General features: G+C 35.4%; 1 protein-coding gene across 1 annotated transcript; it reads left to right on the top strand.

Annotated features, from left to right (window-relative positions):
• Positions 1 to 199: 199 nt before the first annotated feature.
• Positions 200 to 13,712, top strand: LOC145275234 (uncharacterized). Its single transcript, XM_080127657.1, has 4 exons — positions 200 to 373; positions 4,040 to 4,097; positions 8,609 to 8,728; positions 12,915 to 13,712. The coding sequence occupies exons 1-4, from the start codon at positions 200 to 202 to the stop codon at positions 13,040 to 13,042; spliced, it is 480 nt and encodes a 159-aa protein (XP_079983783.1). The 3' UTR covers positions 13,043 to 13,712.
• Positions 13,713 to 15,760: the final 2,048 nt, after the last annotated feature.

Genomic DNA, 15,760 nt, shown 5'->3' with positions numbered 1-15,760 from the left:
CAAGCTGTCTGTCGACATTGTCACTCTACAAGAGACCAGATTGGCAGGAACTGGCTCCATCTCGGAACAAAACTACACTTTCTTCTGGACTGGCAAAGCAGAAGAGGAACATCGCATCCATGGAGTAGGTTTTGCAGTGACAAACAAATTACTCAGAGAACATGTAGTCGACACTCCGGTCAGCATTTCGGAGAGAATTATGACACTGAAGATCGACTGCACTGATACACCAGTACACCTCATCAGCGTCTATGCACCAACACTGCCTAGCGAAGATCATGTGAAGGATGAATTCTACGACTGTCTCAATGAAATACTGAGCAGGATTCCAGCCAGCAATCACCTCCTTGTACTCGGAGACTTCAACGCCAGAGTCGGTGCAAACCATACTGCCTGGTGTGACATCATTGGTCACTTCGGTACTGGTAAAATAAATGAAAATGGTCAAAGAACTCTGGAGCTCTGTTGTCAACAGGGACTCTGTATTGCAAAAACCTGGTTCAAACAGAAAATGTGTCATCGTGTCTCTTGGAGACACCCTCGTCCCAAACATTGGCACCAATTGGATCTTGCATTGTGTAGAAAAAGAGACATCGGTTCTGTCAAACGATCAAGAACCTACCACTCCGCTGATGGTGATACCGACCACTCACTCGTGCTGACACAACTTGATATCCTGAACAAGAAACCTGCACCATGTAAGCCAAGACCACGTCGTAGTCTCAACACGGCTGCAATGAAGAACAACGACAGCATCAGTGCGTTTCACACTGTACTCGAAAATAAGTTGAGAGATTCTGCACCAGGGGAAGCAGTGAATCCTGGGAAATCTTGCAAACTGTGATGCATGATGCTGCAGTCACATCCTTTGGAACCAAGCGGCTGCTTTGCGAAGACTGGATGGCTGAGAATGCAGAAATCTTAGAACCTCTACTACTGTCCAAAAATGATGCTCACAAGAACTATGTGAGCAGGCCGACACGCAGCACCCTGTCCAAGCTGAAAGAGGCTCACAGTCAATTCCAGAAAGCTGCTTGGCACTGTGCAAACAACTACTGAAACAACCTGTGTGACGAAATCCAGACTGCTGCTGACTGCGGTAAACTACGTGTGATGTACCGTGGACTCCACAAGGCAACTGGACTGAGCACAAAGAAAGTTTGCCCTTTAAAATCTACTACAGGGGAGCTCATCACTGATCCTACAAAGCAGCTTGAACGCTGGGTGGAGCACTACTCTGTACTATATGGCGAACCGCGCAACATCACAGTCACAGCTTTAAATTCCACTCCGAACTTCAACACCCTAGTCGAACAGGACAACATTCCAACTATGTCAGAACTTGAAGTAGCTCTCCAACACATGAATGTAGGGAAGGCCCCAGGTACCGACGAGATTCCAGCAGATCTGCTCAAGTGCGATAAGTTCCTGCTCCCGCACTTGTACGACCTCCTCTGCACCAGTTGGCACAATGGAAAATTTCCAACAGTTATGAAAGATGCTAAAATTGTCACTTTATTCAAGAAAGGAGACAAAGAAGATTGCAATAACTACTGTGATATATCTTTACTCAGTATCACTGGCAAAGTCTTTGCCAAAGTGCTCCTTCCAAGGCTCCAGCAGATTGCAAACCGTATTTATCCAGAATCGCAATGCGGCTTCCGCAGCCGGCGCTGAACCATGGACATGATATTTTCAGTGCGTCAAATCCAGGAAAAATACAGAGAACGACTAAGGCTAGAGCACCATATGTTTTGGTTTTCTAGCTACTGGCACCCAAGTCATTTTTTATTACTTTTGAAACCATTACTATATATTGAATACAATATAAATATCAATAAAGAATTGCCTCCATAATAATAAAGACAAAATAATGAAATAAAATGTATTTAAGCATATTAGTATATCACGATGTTGTCAGCAACTGCTAAGTTAGCATGAAAACCTTTTTTATAGAAAGTGACACCCAGTATTAGAATATTCCAGAACTCTCTCGATCTTTCTTGAAGGTTCTGGATTTTTCGAAATCATTCTATTTGTTTTTCTCCATTATTGTAGATTTTCATGAATTATAGTGGCACCAAAAAGAAAGTCCGCACTTGTCATTTTTAAAAAAAAACACAAATTTAAGCTAAGTTGAATGTAACTGTTTAAACAACCTATACCTCATTTGATTCACCTTTTATTCCTGTGTAATTTTACTTGTTCATATTTGACTTTTAATGGAAGTATCCTAGCCTTTCTGCAATTTGACAGCCTGCAATCTTTTGGGCATATTCTTTTTAGCGCCACTGTATATAATTTTCATGTATCATATTTAAATTTTTTTGTTTTTTGAATATAAACATATTTTTAAACATAAATATATTTTTAAGTATATATTTTTTTAATATCAATACATATTTTTTAATATAAATATACAGATTTTTTAAATATAAATATATATTTTTAAAATTATAAATACATATATTTAAGCATAATTATGTATATTTTGGGATGTTTTTGTTGAGTCTAAAACTTCTTTAAGTTTATGTTTAAAGTGTAGTATAGGGCTGTTGGAATATTTGACCTATTTCACACAAATTGATTCATGATGTCATGGCTGCCAGTGATTAAAGCATTTAAGTTATAATTTTATTTGATTTAATTGTTAATTTATAAGTAATAATGAGCATTTACATGTTTGTTTTAATTCATGGATAATAACGAACATCCGTTGTCTCAGCATATTTATGTATAGGTGAGAAATATTAATGTGGAGTGAGTGTTAAATATTAGTTTTAATCTGCAGTAATGAAACAAAGTTAATATTTTATATGAGTATTTTAGTAATTACTTTTTGTAAGTAGAAATTATTTTCTTAAGTATGTTTTATTTTAAGGAAAAAATCTGTAAGTTATGTACGTGCTTTTTTTTTTTTTACCTTTTAAAGTAAAACAGATAACATTGTTTTTATTAAAAGAAAAATAATCGACTATGGTTTGAAATCGAACCACTAACCTTTCAGTTAACAACTGATGCTGCTAATAATTGAATCAAAAAAGGATAAAAGAAAACATTTAATGTGGGTTTGTGTGTGTGTGTGTGTGTGTGTGTGTGTGTGTGTATGAGAGAGAGAGGGGGGAGGGGGGTCGACTGAAAGCATTTTTTGTTCTTTTCACTTATACCAAACAAAATTTTGTAGTGTTTAATGAAAGAAATAAAGATGATTGTTCATTTTTTTTTTTTAAACTGAAGAATGGCCCCCCCTTTCATTACTCCATCACCCCCTCCCCCCAAAAAAGAGTGATGCCAAATAGCCGAGAAAGGTTAAGGAGAATAGAAAGACCGAGTAGCAAGTGCTAACCAGACCTCTGCTGGACACGTGCGAAGAGAACTGGGACTTTGGGAGGATCAAATTCTAGTGGAGACCAATGGGCCGCTGCCAGCGAGAAATCAATGGTAAGCGGCTGTTGCAATAACACAAATTAATTTATGAATGTTATTCGAAGGAGGTGGGAGAGTACTGGAAAATCTGGGGAGACTTGTTGTCACTCAGCTTCCAGGGAACACCACAGGTTTGTTTTCAAGGAGAGATCTTTGATGACCTGTGTGAAAGCTCCTTGTGAGCCAATAATGATTTTTTTATTCAATCAATTTTGTCACGACACTATTCAAACAGGGCATGCGTTATTCAAAAAGTGAATATGTGCGTTCTATCAAATTTGTTACCCAGTGTTTTGTGTGACAGTAAGAGTAGATCTGAATTAATAAGTGAAAACCCCTTCACTTTTAGTTGTGACTAAAAATTGAAAATATTAATCAGGTCTAAATATCAAAAACAATAAAATCAATTAAAAATAAATTAACATTTTTGTTACGATAGGAACCAATATTTTACTTAAATCAGTGATCAAACATATTTTTTTTTATCTACTTTTTGTTAATAAAGTTATTCCTGTCAATGAAATAGCAGAATATCTAATGGAATGTATAAGATTTACTGTTTTCTAATTCATATGATAAATGATTTGAAATTAATATATTTTTTTTCCATCAGAAACTGGACCACAGGACGACAGAAGAAGTGACAACATGGAACTTAACATATACTTGGCGTAAGTTTATTATCTATACCAATATTATTATAAATAGGAGTTTGATCACATTTTATGAAAACATTTTGAAAGGTTAATTTCAAAATATTAAAAAAATAAAACTTGTTATAAAATATTTTATAAAATGATTAAAATAATTTTTTAGCATTTTATCTGAGACTTAGAGTGTAATACATCTTTTTCAAAGAAGACTTGTTTTTCGTTTGTTTTTGTTTTTTTATTGTTTTTTTTTTCTCTCTCTTCATTTTTCTTTCTATTCATAACATTTTCAAATGAAAATTTATTTATTTATATCTCACTAATATTAGGGATTCTGGAAACAAAGAGACATATTTCTCCAAAGAATTTCTACATTGCAGATGAGTAATTGTTATTGGAACCATGCCCAACCTGTTAGAAAGAAAAAAGATATGCAAGTTTCTTTGTTGGCAAATCCAGAATCCAAAGTTTTCACACTTGAGTAGGGTTTTTTTTTTATTCTTGGCATTACATGGCTTCGACCTTTTTAACAGATTGAATCATTGTATCTTTTTGCGTTGTCAACCCATTCTCAGTTGAGAGGTTCATTTTATAGGTAATTGGTATCTCATTATCTACATCTGTATGTACTTTCACCTGTGAGCATGTCTGGCACAAGGACATTGTGTTCGGCGTTTTCAAGGCCTGTTATAGTTAAGAGACATGTGTCTTCCATTTTTTTTTGTCTATCTAACTATTTCTGGGCCATTTAAGCTATAGCCGTGAATTTTGGTAAGAATGGTTCTATGTTGAAGTTCGTACTTCTTGGATGCTCCCTCTTTTCAAAAAAATATGTTCAAGTGTCCATTGTTTTTTTTTTTTTGCTTGCTTTGACTGTAGAAAGAATGGGCACTAAACGAGAAGAAAAATAACTATTATTTCAACTGCTGACAATATCAGAAAACGAAGAAAGAGAACAATCTACAAAAACAATGACAGTGATGACTGTGATCATAATAATCATGCTGACGATGACGATGATGACGATGATGATGATGATGATGATGATGAAATCAACAGTGATGACGATGATCATAATGACCATGCTGACGACAACAACGATAATGATGACGGCAAGGACAACAGTGTTGATGATGATGGTGATGACAATGATGATAACGGCGATGATGATGATGATGATGATGATGATGATGATGATATCGACAGTGATGACGATGATCATAATAACCATGCTGACAACAACAACGATAATGATGACGACAAAGACGACAGTGTTGATGATGATGGTGATGACAATGATGATAACGGCGATGATGATGATGACAATGACGATGATGATGATGGTGATGATGACAACAATGACGGTGACGATGATGAAGGACAAAAAATGATGATGGACGTAAAATATAATGCTGCTCAACTTTCCTATAATTTCAATAATTAAAGTCTCTCTAAAAAAAAGCATTGTTATCTAGTTTACAAGCAACAAGTCATACTTCAAGTCAGTTGCTGCTAATGCTTCCCGTGATGTCGCTTTATGAACAAATAATTACACATAGCAATAAATATAAACACAGTTTGTCACTACAAATTATATATGTATATTTAAGTAGGAAATTTCCTATACTTATACAAAAAATATCTTTTGTGATGCTTTTTGGTTTACCTACAACTTTTATTATTTAGCAGAACCCAATGAAAGGTGGGAGGGTTAGGGTTAGGGGTTAGATTATGAAAGGTGGGAGGGGCTATAGTGTAAATATAATAATCTAATAGGCTTTCATAAAAAAATAAAGCATTTTGGGGAATTTTATCTGCTGTTTAGTTGCTATAATAATAACAGCAACAATAATAACAATAATAATAATAATAACAACAACAATAATAATAATAACAACAATAATAATAATAATAACAACAACAACAACAATAACAACAACAATAATAATAATAATAACAACAATAATAACAATAATAATAATATTAATAATGTGATGATGACATCAACTAGCGCCACACCAAATAGTTGTAAAGCATCAAGGAGGATGAAAAGAACGAGGATGGAAAGCACTAAACAGACCTCCACTGGATAAATGTGAAGAGGACTGGGATCTTAGGGAAGCTTATTGCCACCCAAATTCCAGTGAAGACCATTGGTCGTTGTCAGCAAGAAAATAATATAAGAAGTCAATAGCAAACGGCTGTTGTGATAACACAAAATCATCAAGATTATTGAAAGGGGTGGAGAGTACTAGAAATCTCAGGAGACTTATTGTCATCCAAGCTCCAGGGAACCCCACTGGTTGTTGTCAGTGAACAATGTCTGATGATGACCTGTGTGAGAAGAAATGATTATATTTCTCTTAGTCTGTCTTTCTGTCTGTCTGTCCATTCCGCCTTTTCTCGGAAACTACTGGGCTGATCTTGCTGAAATTTTGTAGGAACCTTTGTTGTGATAAGATGCAACAAGGTATTATGGTATCCATTCGATGTACAGTTAGGGATTAATAAGGATTGGTATTTAATGCAAAAATCATCATCATCATCATCATCATCATGCAGTCCGTCAGTCTTGAGGATGACTAGTTGGGGCCTCAGTGCTTATCCCTCGGTGTTAGCGTAGTCTCACTTCATCACCACAGGACTTTCCACCTTGGCTCCAAACTTGCTTGCACAGTTTAGGTGCCGTATCTGTTGCGCATCGGATAGACACCCTCTGAACCTCTAGTGCTCATGTCTAGTGGAGCGAACCAGCAACAACAGGCAGCAGAGAAGGACGCAGCTTCTGGACGAAAGTAATCTCATCGAGGTAAACAGTTGCCCTATCGTGTCTGCTACTACGCCTTTTCTTGCCAGCGGTATTAGTTGGAAGCGAGAAGGCATGCAAGCATGAACTTAGCACTAACTTATATCTAACACACTAGACGCATCACCCACCCCCCTACCGGATTAAGAATCCAAACGCAGACACAATGTAAAAATAGATCTAAATTGAACCATATTCAACTATCAGTTTAGCATAAAGCACTCATTCTAAGTCAATTTTTAATGGGCTAAAGAGTCTAATAGTAATAATAATAATAAGGTGGAGACTAACACATACAAACCACAAGCGCAGACCAGACAAACTGTTACAGGGACAAAACATTAAACGCTACATGGAACCAAGAACATTGAAGCTGCATACCTGTAAGTTCTCTAACTCCACCCCCATCCCCCATTACCACATCACTGATCCCCCGCCCCCCAAAAATGTGAGACCGAATAGCCAAGTAGTCAAGGAGGAAGAAATCAATGGCAAACAACTGTTGTGATAATGCAAATTTATTTGCAAATGTTATTGAAAGAAAATCTGGGGAGACTTGTTGTCACTCAGCTTCCAGGTAACACCACAGGCTGTATTCAATGAGATCTTTTATGACCTGTGTGAAAGCTCTTTGTGAGCCAATAATAATAAACATAAGCACTGCAAAAATTTACATAAAATCTGCACAGCTTGGCAATGCCTTGTCCATTTGCCAATCTCGTATCGGTATCGGTTTCAAGCTTGATTCTTTGGACGACAAATATAAAATATTTGGCCCAAAACACTCTTCACCTGGGGGCAGTTTTGTACAAGGAGGGGTCGCTTTTTTTGCCGACATTTTAGCAAGTCATCGTCACCGTTGGATTGACTATGCTTAATTTCAACGTTCTTAACTTCCGGTTGTGTGATGGAGACATCGGCTAAGATGTTACGTTTTTTTTTCCCCCTCCTTTGCGGTACAGGTTCGAGCCTGCCTTCCTACTACCACTTTTTTTTTAACACCTCTCTCCACCCAAACAGTGTACTGTTTTGATCCCCCACCCCACCCCGCTACTACCACTTCTTTTTTATCCCCTGGGGTTCCTTACTACACCTCCACACATCCGGGCAATGCCAGGGACCGCCATTACTATGACTTTTTTTTAACACCTCCCTCCACCTGGTCTGCCTACTGTTGTTTTGATTCCCCCACCAGAGTTCCTTACTACACCACCTCTCCACACCCGGGCAACACCAGGTATCCCCGCTAGTTCCATGTAAAAGCAATATTTTCATTTTTTTATTTTTAATTTTTGATGTTTCTTGTTTGTGCTGGCAAAATGTTATAAAATATATTAAAACTCAAATGAAAGCAAATGCTAACTGTTAAGTGCTGAGACATTATGTTGAACAAAGATGGCGGCAGTAAATCAAATCGGCGAAGAATCAATGTAGTCCCGAGCTTGAGTGTTAAGTAATTCCTAGTAACAAAGATGGCAGCAAATAATCAAATGCAGGTTCATGACAGAGACGACCGCGAACTGATTGAATCCAAAATTCGACATTTTTTCTAGTAACTTTTTAAGCTTCTGATTGGTTGGTTATTATAACGGTGGTTATAAAAATGAGCGTCGAAATCATTGGTGTCATACCCTTATTATGAGTCAAAAACATTTTAGCACTAACCCTAACCCTAATTCATTTAAAAATGTATAATAATAATAATGCATAAGTTTTTTATTTGCAGCTACAATACCATTTCAGCATTCTTTTACAAAGCCCAACAATTCAAACTTATGGTACATTTTAATTGGTATGGGTGTCTTTGTATTGACTATCATAGTTTTTGCTCTTTTTCTTCTAAAAGGTGAGTTTATCTTCCATTTTATCACTCTCCTTATTAGTAACATTCTTTTTTTTTTTGCTGTTTTTTTATTTGAGAACTTCTGTCATAACTAACCAGCAGAGTATTACGACTGTCGATTAAGAGTAGAGTCTATCAAGCATTTTATTTATCTCCTCCCCATGGCAGAAAGATGTGACACAAGGGTTGGAAAGTGGGATTGAAGAGCCAGCACCCCAAATGCAAAAAATGCTTGTAGAGCTCTGTCGGCATTCCCCAGTAGAGGTGCCTTAGGCAATTAGCAATCTTAAAAGAAGCAAAGTCTGGGAAGATGAACCTCTTAGAACTGCATAAAACTAGCAATATATCACAGTCGACCAGGAAAAGACCATTTCAGAAATGGCCTAGATTTTGTAGGCTTTGGTGCTGAGGAAAAAATCTCCTGACTGAAGACTCCATCACGTACGTTATGGCATGGAAGTGAAACCTGGCTCATGAGGGTTAAGGACATGAGAATGATATGATGGATGGGTAATGTGAGTTTTAAAGACAGGCTTTGTTTTGATGATTTCAGAGGAAGGTTATATTTGGACAATGTAGAGAGATGTGTGCAGAACAGGAGACTATGATGGTATGGCCATATTGAAAAAATGGATAAGAGTAATTGTGTCAGTAGATATAGAAGAGTTGAGGTAACAAGTTCACTTCACAAGAGACAAAGTGATAAAAATCAACCTGTAGAAAAGAGGGATAAATAAAGAACTGGCCAAATATAGGTTAGTTTGGAATTCAATTTCTCAAAGCTGTCCAGCATGTAAAATGGGTATTGACCCGATGATGATAATGATGATGATAATTTATGAAACTAGTTTACTTACTTTTACTCTGCGTTCCACACAACCTTTATGATTTACTGTTAATAATAATATTTTGACGTGATACGCTTAGCGTCCATGATTCTGAGCCATACAGAAGGATTGACTCTATGCAGGCTTTGAAAACATCTTGATAGTAAATAGACAAGAATGCTTCAACTAGCCTACAACATATCCTGGAAAAGTCACCCAACGAACAAGTCATTGTATGGTTCACTACCTCGTGTTTCCAATATTGTGAGACAGAGACGTCTAGCACTTGCCGGTCATATTAGTCGCCATGATGAACTGGTAGGAAAGCTCTTAGTTCGAACTCCAGACGCAAAAAGGAGAGTTGGACGTCCATGTGTAACACTGAAATCCATTATTGAAGAGGAAACTGGTCTGGCAGGAACTGAGCTGTTTGATGTACTAGCCGACCCAGAACTCTGGCAATCGGAATTTGTTCACGTTTCACCTGTGCCTACTGGCATTGGATGAAACAACAACAACAATATTTGTTTTCCAATAATGTTTGTCAGGATCAATACTATTAAGAAAAACAACAACAAAAAAAAAAACGCCATTTCTTCTTCCATAAATATAATTGTCATTGTCAGCCGAATAAATAAAAACAAAAGTTTATTTTTCGTTTATTTATTTCAAATTGCAGCAATTTAATTTTTTTTTTAAATAAATATTGTTGGTGTCTTTATTGCAAGAATAATTGTCAACTAAATATTAAAATTTTTTAGAATGTGTTTATTTAAGATGACACATGTTATCATAATTTGATTTTGGAACAATTCATTTCAAAATTAATAAACTCAGATTTTTTTTACCTTAACATGAAGTATTGTTGGCACACCTGGGCTGCTACATATACCACTAGCCTCTCTCTCATGGATAGGGTCCAAATACGTGTTTTCAATCTAATATATCCCACTTTATCAACTAAGCTCGAGACCCTATTCCATCGCCGCAATGTTGCATCTCTGTGCCTGTTTTACAGATAATTTAGTGGAATGTGTTCTGATGAACTCGTTGCACTTGTGCCTCCTCGATGTACATATGCCTGATAAACCTGCTTAGCAACAAAATCTCACCCCTTCACTGTTGAGGTCTCTAAATGCCAAAAAGCTTTCTACTTTAGTCTCTTGCTCAAACAGCTAGACTTTGGAATTCGCTTTCTGTTTCTCTGACTGTACTGATTGTATTTATTTGCTTCCCCACTGAACAAATTAGGCACAAGGCCGTTTTTTAATGTGGAGAGAGGGGAGGGGGAGCGGAAAGACCAGCTCCCCCAGAGGAGGGAAGGGGGAGCTGGTAATGATGTCTCTTGGTATATAGGGTTTCCCCTATATGGACCAGAAATTAATTGCCACATGGACAATGGTCTTCGATTGCAGCATCTGCCAGAACAGATAATACACTTTGATCTTTGATGCCCGGACCACTGAGGCCCAGGGCCGGATCTGACTGTACTGATACGCAGAAGTTTAAATGTAATGTAAACCAACATCTTGTAATTCTTTTCTAGACATAATCCCAAATAGTAGTCCCTTATGTCCAAGTGGTGTTATACTTTGTTAGGGGTGAACATGAGTTTAAAAAAAAAAATAATAAAAAATAAGATTTATCACCAAATTACATAAGATTTATTATCAAATTGCAAATCTATTTTTTTTTTAATGTGTGTGAAAGGTGATAACGTACGTACAAATATGAAGTGGCTTAGAGTATTTCTTACTTTTTGAGGCATCTTTTGTTTGAATCAATTTTTATTAATTTTTAAAAGATTAGAAAATTTTACAGAATATATATATAGATATACATATATATTATTATTATTATTATACTAAAACTGAGTTAATCAGCATTTGTTTCATTAAGATTGTTTTCTTAAATATTTTCATCACACAAAATAAACGTTAAAATATTCTTTAGTTTTGGGACTGAGTTATGTTTTTTTTTAATCCATTTTCATTATTTCATTAGCCATAATTTACAATTTACTTACTGAGTCCATTTCTTACTAAATTTCTGCCTATTACTCTCGCCATCTCTCATATTGCTGGAGCCCTCCTCTCTCACTCTTATTTTAGACCCTCTCTAAAAAAGTCAAAAGAAAACGAGAGACACAGCAAACAGTAATAGCTTTTGTTTTTCCATTTCTTTTTTTTTTCATATTGCAAATTCATTTTTTTCAAATTCAAACAATCTAACCCGAGATCAATGGGTGACTCAGCGGTTCAGAATTTTTTTTTTCTAGTATTAGTTTTGGAACAATTAATCGAAATCAGAAAAATTGGAATTTTTACAGGTATCGGAATCGGTATCAGAATTGGAAAAAAGTGCCTACTTTCCGATGCAAAAAACGATTCCTTTAATTGTTTCTGTTTAAAACTGTTAATATTGTTAATCATTAATTTTAGACTACCATTTTAAAACTACCAGTTAAACTAAGGTCTATATACAAGTGTATTTTTATGCTTGCGAAAATATATGCACATATTTGGTAGGTTTTTACGGTACTCCGAAAATGAACAGTTTTTTTTGCTAAATATTTGAAGTATTTAATAGGCTTAGCCAATGCGTTTAAGATGAGCGGTCTCAGCAATGACAAGTGCAGGTTGCACAGAAGTAGAAAGTGTGAACCACCTAATATCCAACTGTAAAGTTCTGCTGGGGGACGTGGCTATGATATAATGCGACACAATGGAGTGTGCAAATATTTCCACTGGAAAATCTGTAAAAAGTTGAATATCCAGTGTAGCAACAAGTCCTCAGAACATATATCAGAAAGAACAGTTGGAAGGAAGTCGTACACCATCCATTATGACTATGCAACATCTACAGCTATGTACCTAGAAAATGGAGCTTTAAAACCTGATGTAGTGACAAAAAGGAGAAAAAAGAAACCCTAGTAGCAGTTGGTGTCCTGAATGATACTGGATTAAACAGAGATGAGAAAGAAAAGATAACAAAATACCAAGGTCTTATGTATGATATGAAAAGAAATTGGAATCCTAGGAAGATCTTCATCATAACAGTAATTATAGGAGCAACTGAACTCATGAAAAAGAATTTCAAAAACTACCTGTACAGAGAGATTAAGACAATTGCTTTTAAAGAGGCGGCTAGAATCTTAATAAGATCTCTCGGTTGGGTTGAGTTAGACAGCAGGTGAATGTCTACAACAAAATAATAAGAAAAGTAAAAAAAAAAAAATGAAAAATAGTGTCCACCACTCTCCTCTGCGATGGGAACAGAAACACTTGCTTGATTCTTGATTCTGTTTATTAATTGTTATTATATTATTATTATTTTTATTATTTATTTTTGTTTTGTTACAGATAAGTTTTGTAAGGAAGCATTATACAATATTGAAGATGAACTGGAACGGATAAATGCAAAAAATAGTAATTATCCTAAAGAAGAAGAAGAAGAAGAAGAAATGGAGGCGGAAGAGGGTGACGTATGAAGAAGCTAAAGAAGTGGAATTGTAACGTTACACACGTTTACAAACAGGACCCACACGTTGTAGCAGTCTACGTCGCAAAGGAGACCAAGACGAGAAATAATTCAAGTCCAGTTTTTTTTGAACAACAACATTTATTTCCTCATTCTCCAACCATGCATGACTTTTTATTATGACCATGACGTCACCCACGTCTCTAACGTGCTCTCTCCCCTTTTTATAGTCTTTTTTTTCCTTAGAGTGACGTCGTTTCGCATTTCATTTGCATCTGCACGCCCACGCTCTTTTACAGTATGGTACACAAATATGCGATATTTTCATATTCAAAGACTGTATTTGCTAATTCAAACTAATAAGAATCGAGTCGTTGTATTTGATGGGAAATCCTGTCAACAGACATTGATGGATTGCTAGATGGATCTGCGTGGATCAGAGTTAGATCCTTCTAATTAGACTAAACAATGATACCGGAATCAAGATTGTGGACTCAAATGCTTGACCCCGACTCCAGAAATCTTTGTCTTTCACTAATGATAATTAACATACTTATACCATATTTTATTCAGGCAATATTTTATTCATACTAATAGCTGGTTTTATTTGTTGGTACTGCATAGATTCTATCTATATAAAATATGTATTTATATCGTGATATTAAACGTTAAGATTTAAATAACAGTAATTCGTTTTGATAATAATATAGGAATGATAAAGAAAAACTTTCACGGTTATTCATTTAGATATTTTGAAAGAATTAATTCAGTGTAAAATCCTTTTCTTTTTTTTTTTTCTTAAGTAAATCCCTGTTAATATTAATGAAGCTATTACATATTTATAGGACAAATAAGACAATAGAATTAGAAATTAATATCATTAGTGACATTAATTTATTACGGAGTGTTTAAAAAATAATTATGCAAATCAGACATTGAAAGATCTATCTTTTAGATCTTTCCCTGTGCTATATTAAAAGTATTTAAAAATATCAAGTTGCTTTATTGATTTAAATAGCATCAACTCATTTTGATGTAAAACAAACTTTTGCATTCATTTAAATATTTTTTTGTATTTTGATTTGAAAGAAGATGAATATGATTTTAGACGTTTTTTGTTTGTTTTTAATTTAAAAAATTGGAATAATTAATTTTCTTTAATAAACTTGTACATTATGAAAAAAGCTGATTTCTAAAATTTCTAAATCAGTGGGTTTGATCCGACTCCACAGCTCCAACTAGAATGACCAATGAAAAACAGTTTGAGAAAAAAACAAAAACAAAACAAACAAAACCCTACCAACAGAGCAATTTGATAGATGGGGGAAAAATTGTTGCGTCTTTAAAGATTTCGACCAACTTAGAGTTTGTTTTTTTTTAGAAAGTCGTAATATTTTTTAGCAAAGTCGAAAAGAGTTAGTTCCCTTTGTTTGCAATTTAAGTTTACATTTTGTAATGCCTTTTTTAAATAAAAATCCCCTCGGGTTGATTAGCAGGAAAATTTGCAGACCAGGTTAAGTTATTATATGAAATAATGTTCCGAGAGTGTTTTTTTAGCAAGGAATTTATTTCTTCATTTTTCCTGAAAAAATAACCTGTAAAAAAAAACAATTCTTCGTATTTTAACAATCTCTGAAGAGGCAAGAAGTCCAGTGAAAAATAAAACTGGCTCATTTCTTCTTTGAGTCCAGTCAGAATAAAAGTATTCTTCAGGTGAGGATCGGAGTCATGACCTTCAGATGATAAGACTGAATAAAAATATTATTTTCTTTTGACTTAGAAAATTGCAGTTTGAGACGTGTCCATTTTCTTCAGGCCTTAGAATAAAATATCTAAAGATAGACATTTTCAATTCGATCTTTCCTAGTGAGAATATTTCCTAGTGAGAATCTTTCCTAGTGAGAATCTTTCCTTGTGAGAATATTTCCTAGTGAGAATCTTTCCTAGTGAGAATATTTCCTAGTGAGAATATTTCCCATGCGTGTGTTCTCTTCTCCGAGCGGGTATTTTTTTAACATATTAAACTGCAAGTCCTCAACAAATTTCTTGGTTTCGCTTGAAGTAGATTTCTCTCTGCGAGATACGAATACGTCAAATCACTTCAACATTTTAATTTCACCAGGTCATTTCAACATTTTAACGTCCTGTTTAAATTTAAATGTCCATTCTGTTCCAAACTCAATTCTCAAGTCTCCTCCATGCCGTGCTGAACTCAATTCTGTACCGCACTCAATTCTGAACTGCCAGCTTCAGCTTTGAAATTTATTACAAAACATGGTAATACTCAGATCAATCAACAGGAAGAAATTAGTCACATGACCAACAACATCAAAAGCAGTATGCAAATTTAAGAGAAAGGAAGAAGAGGAAATAAGAAGAAGGGAAAAAATAATAAGAAGAAATACCCCCCCCCCCAATTTTCTACAGATTACATAATCTGGTACATATCCACAAAGCCAACCACTTTAATTCGAGTGTCTTTTTTAGCTATAATAATTGAAGCAACAGAACTCCACAACAGCGGAGTTACTATCTTTAAAAGCATATCTGAGAAAATTGACCAAGTCCTATCTGCTTATCCTTCAGCTAACATTCACGTATGTGGAGACTTCAATGTTCACAACGTCAAATGGTTGACCCACTCAAACAAGACCGATGATGAGGTCATGATTTCTCTATTGCCTATGACCTCACTCAGATTGTTCAGGAACCCACCCGTGTGCCCGAC

The sequence above is a fragment of the Euprymna scolopes genome, unplaced genomic scaffold (genome assembly GCF_053919585.1).
Source record: "Euprymna scolopes isolate OS-2025 unplaced genomic scaffold, ASM5391958v1 sca673, whole genome shotgun sequence".
Lineage (NCBI taxonomy): Eukaryota > Metazoa > Mollusca > Cephalopoda > Sepiida > Sepiolidae > Euprymna > Euprymna scolopes.
Note: the sequence above shows the minus strand (reverse complement) of the source record. Positions and strands in the feature narration are given on the sequence as shown.

What these genes read in the sequence shown, in the direction of transcription:
- LOC145275234 (XM_080127657.1), top strand. Translation starts at nt 200, where the DNA reads ATGACACTGAAGATCGACTGCACTGATACACCAGTACACCTCATCAGC. An exon ending in TCGGAGACTTCAACGCCAGA is followed by an intron (nt 374 to 4,039) that starts GTCGGTGCAAAC and finishes TTTTTCCATCAG; the next exon opens with AAACTGGACCACAGGACGAC. An exon ending in TGCTCTTTTTCTTCTAAAAG is followed by an intron (nt 8,729 to 12,914) that starts GTGAGTTTATCT and finishes GTTTTGTTACAG; the next exon opens with ATAAGTTTTGTAAGGAAGCA.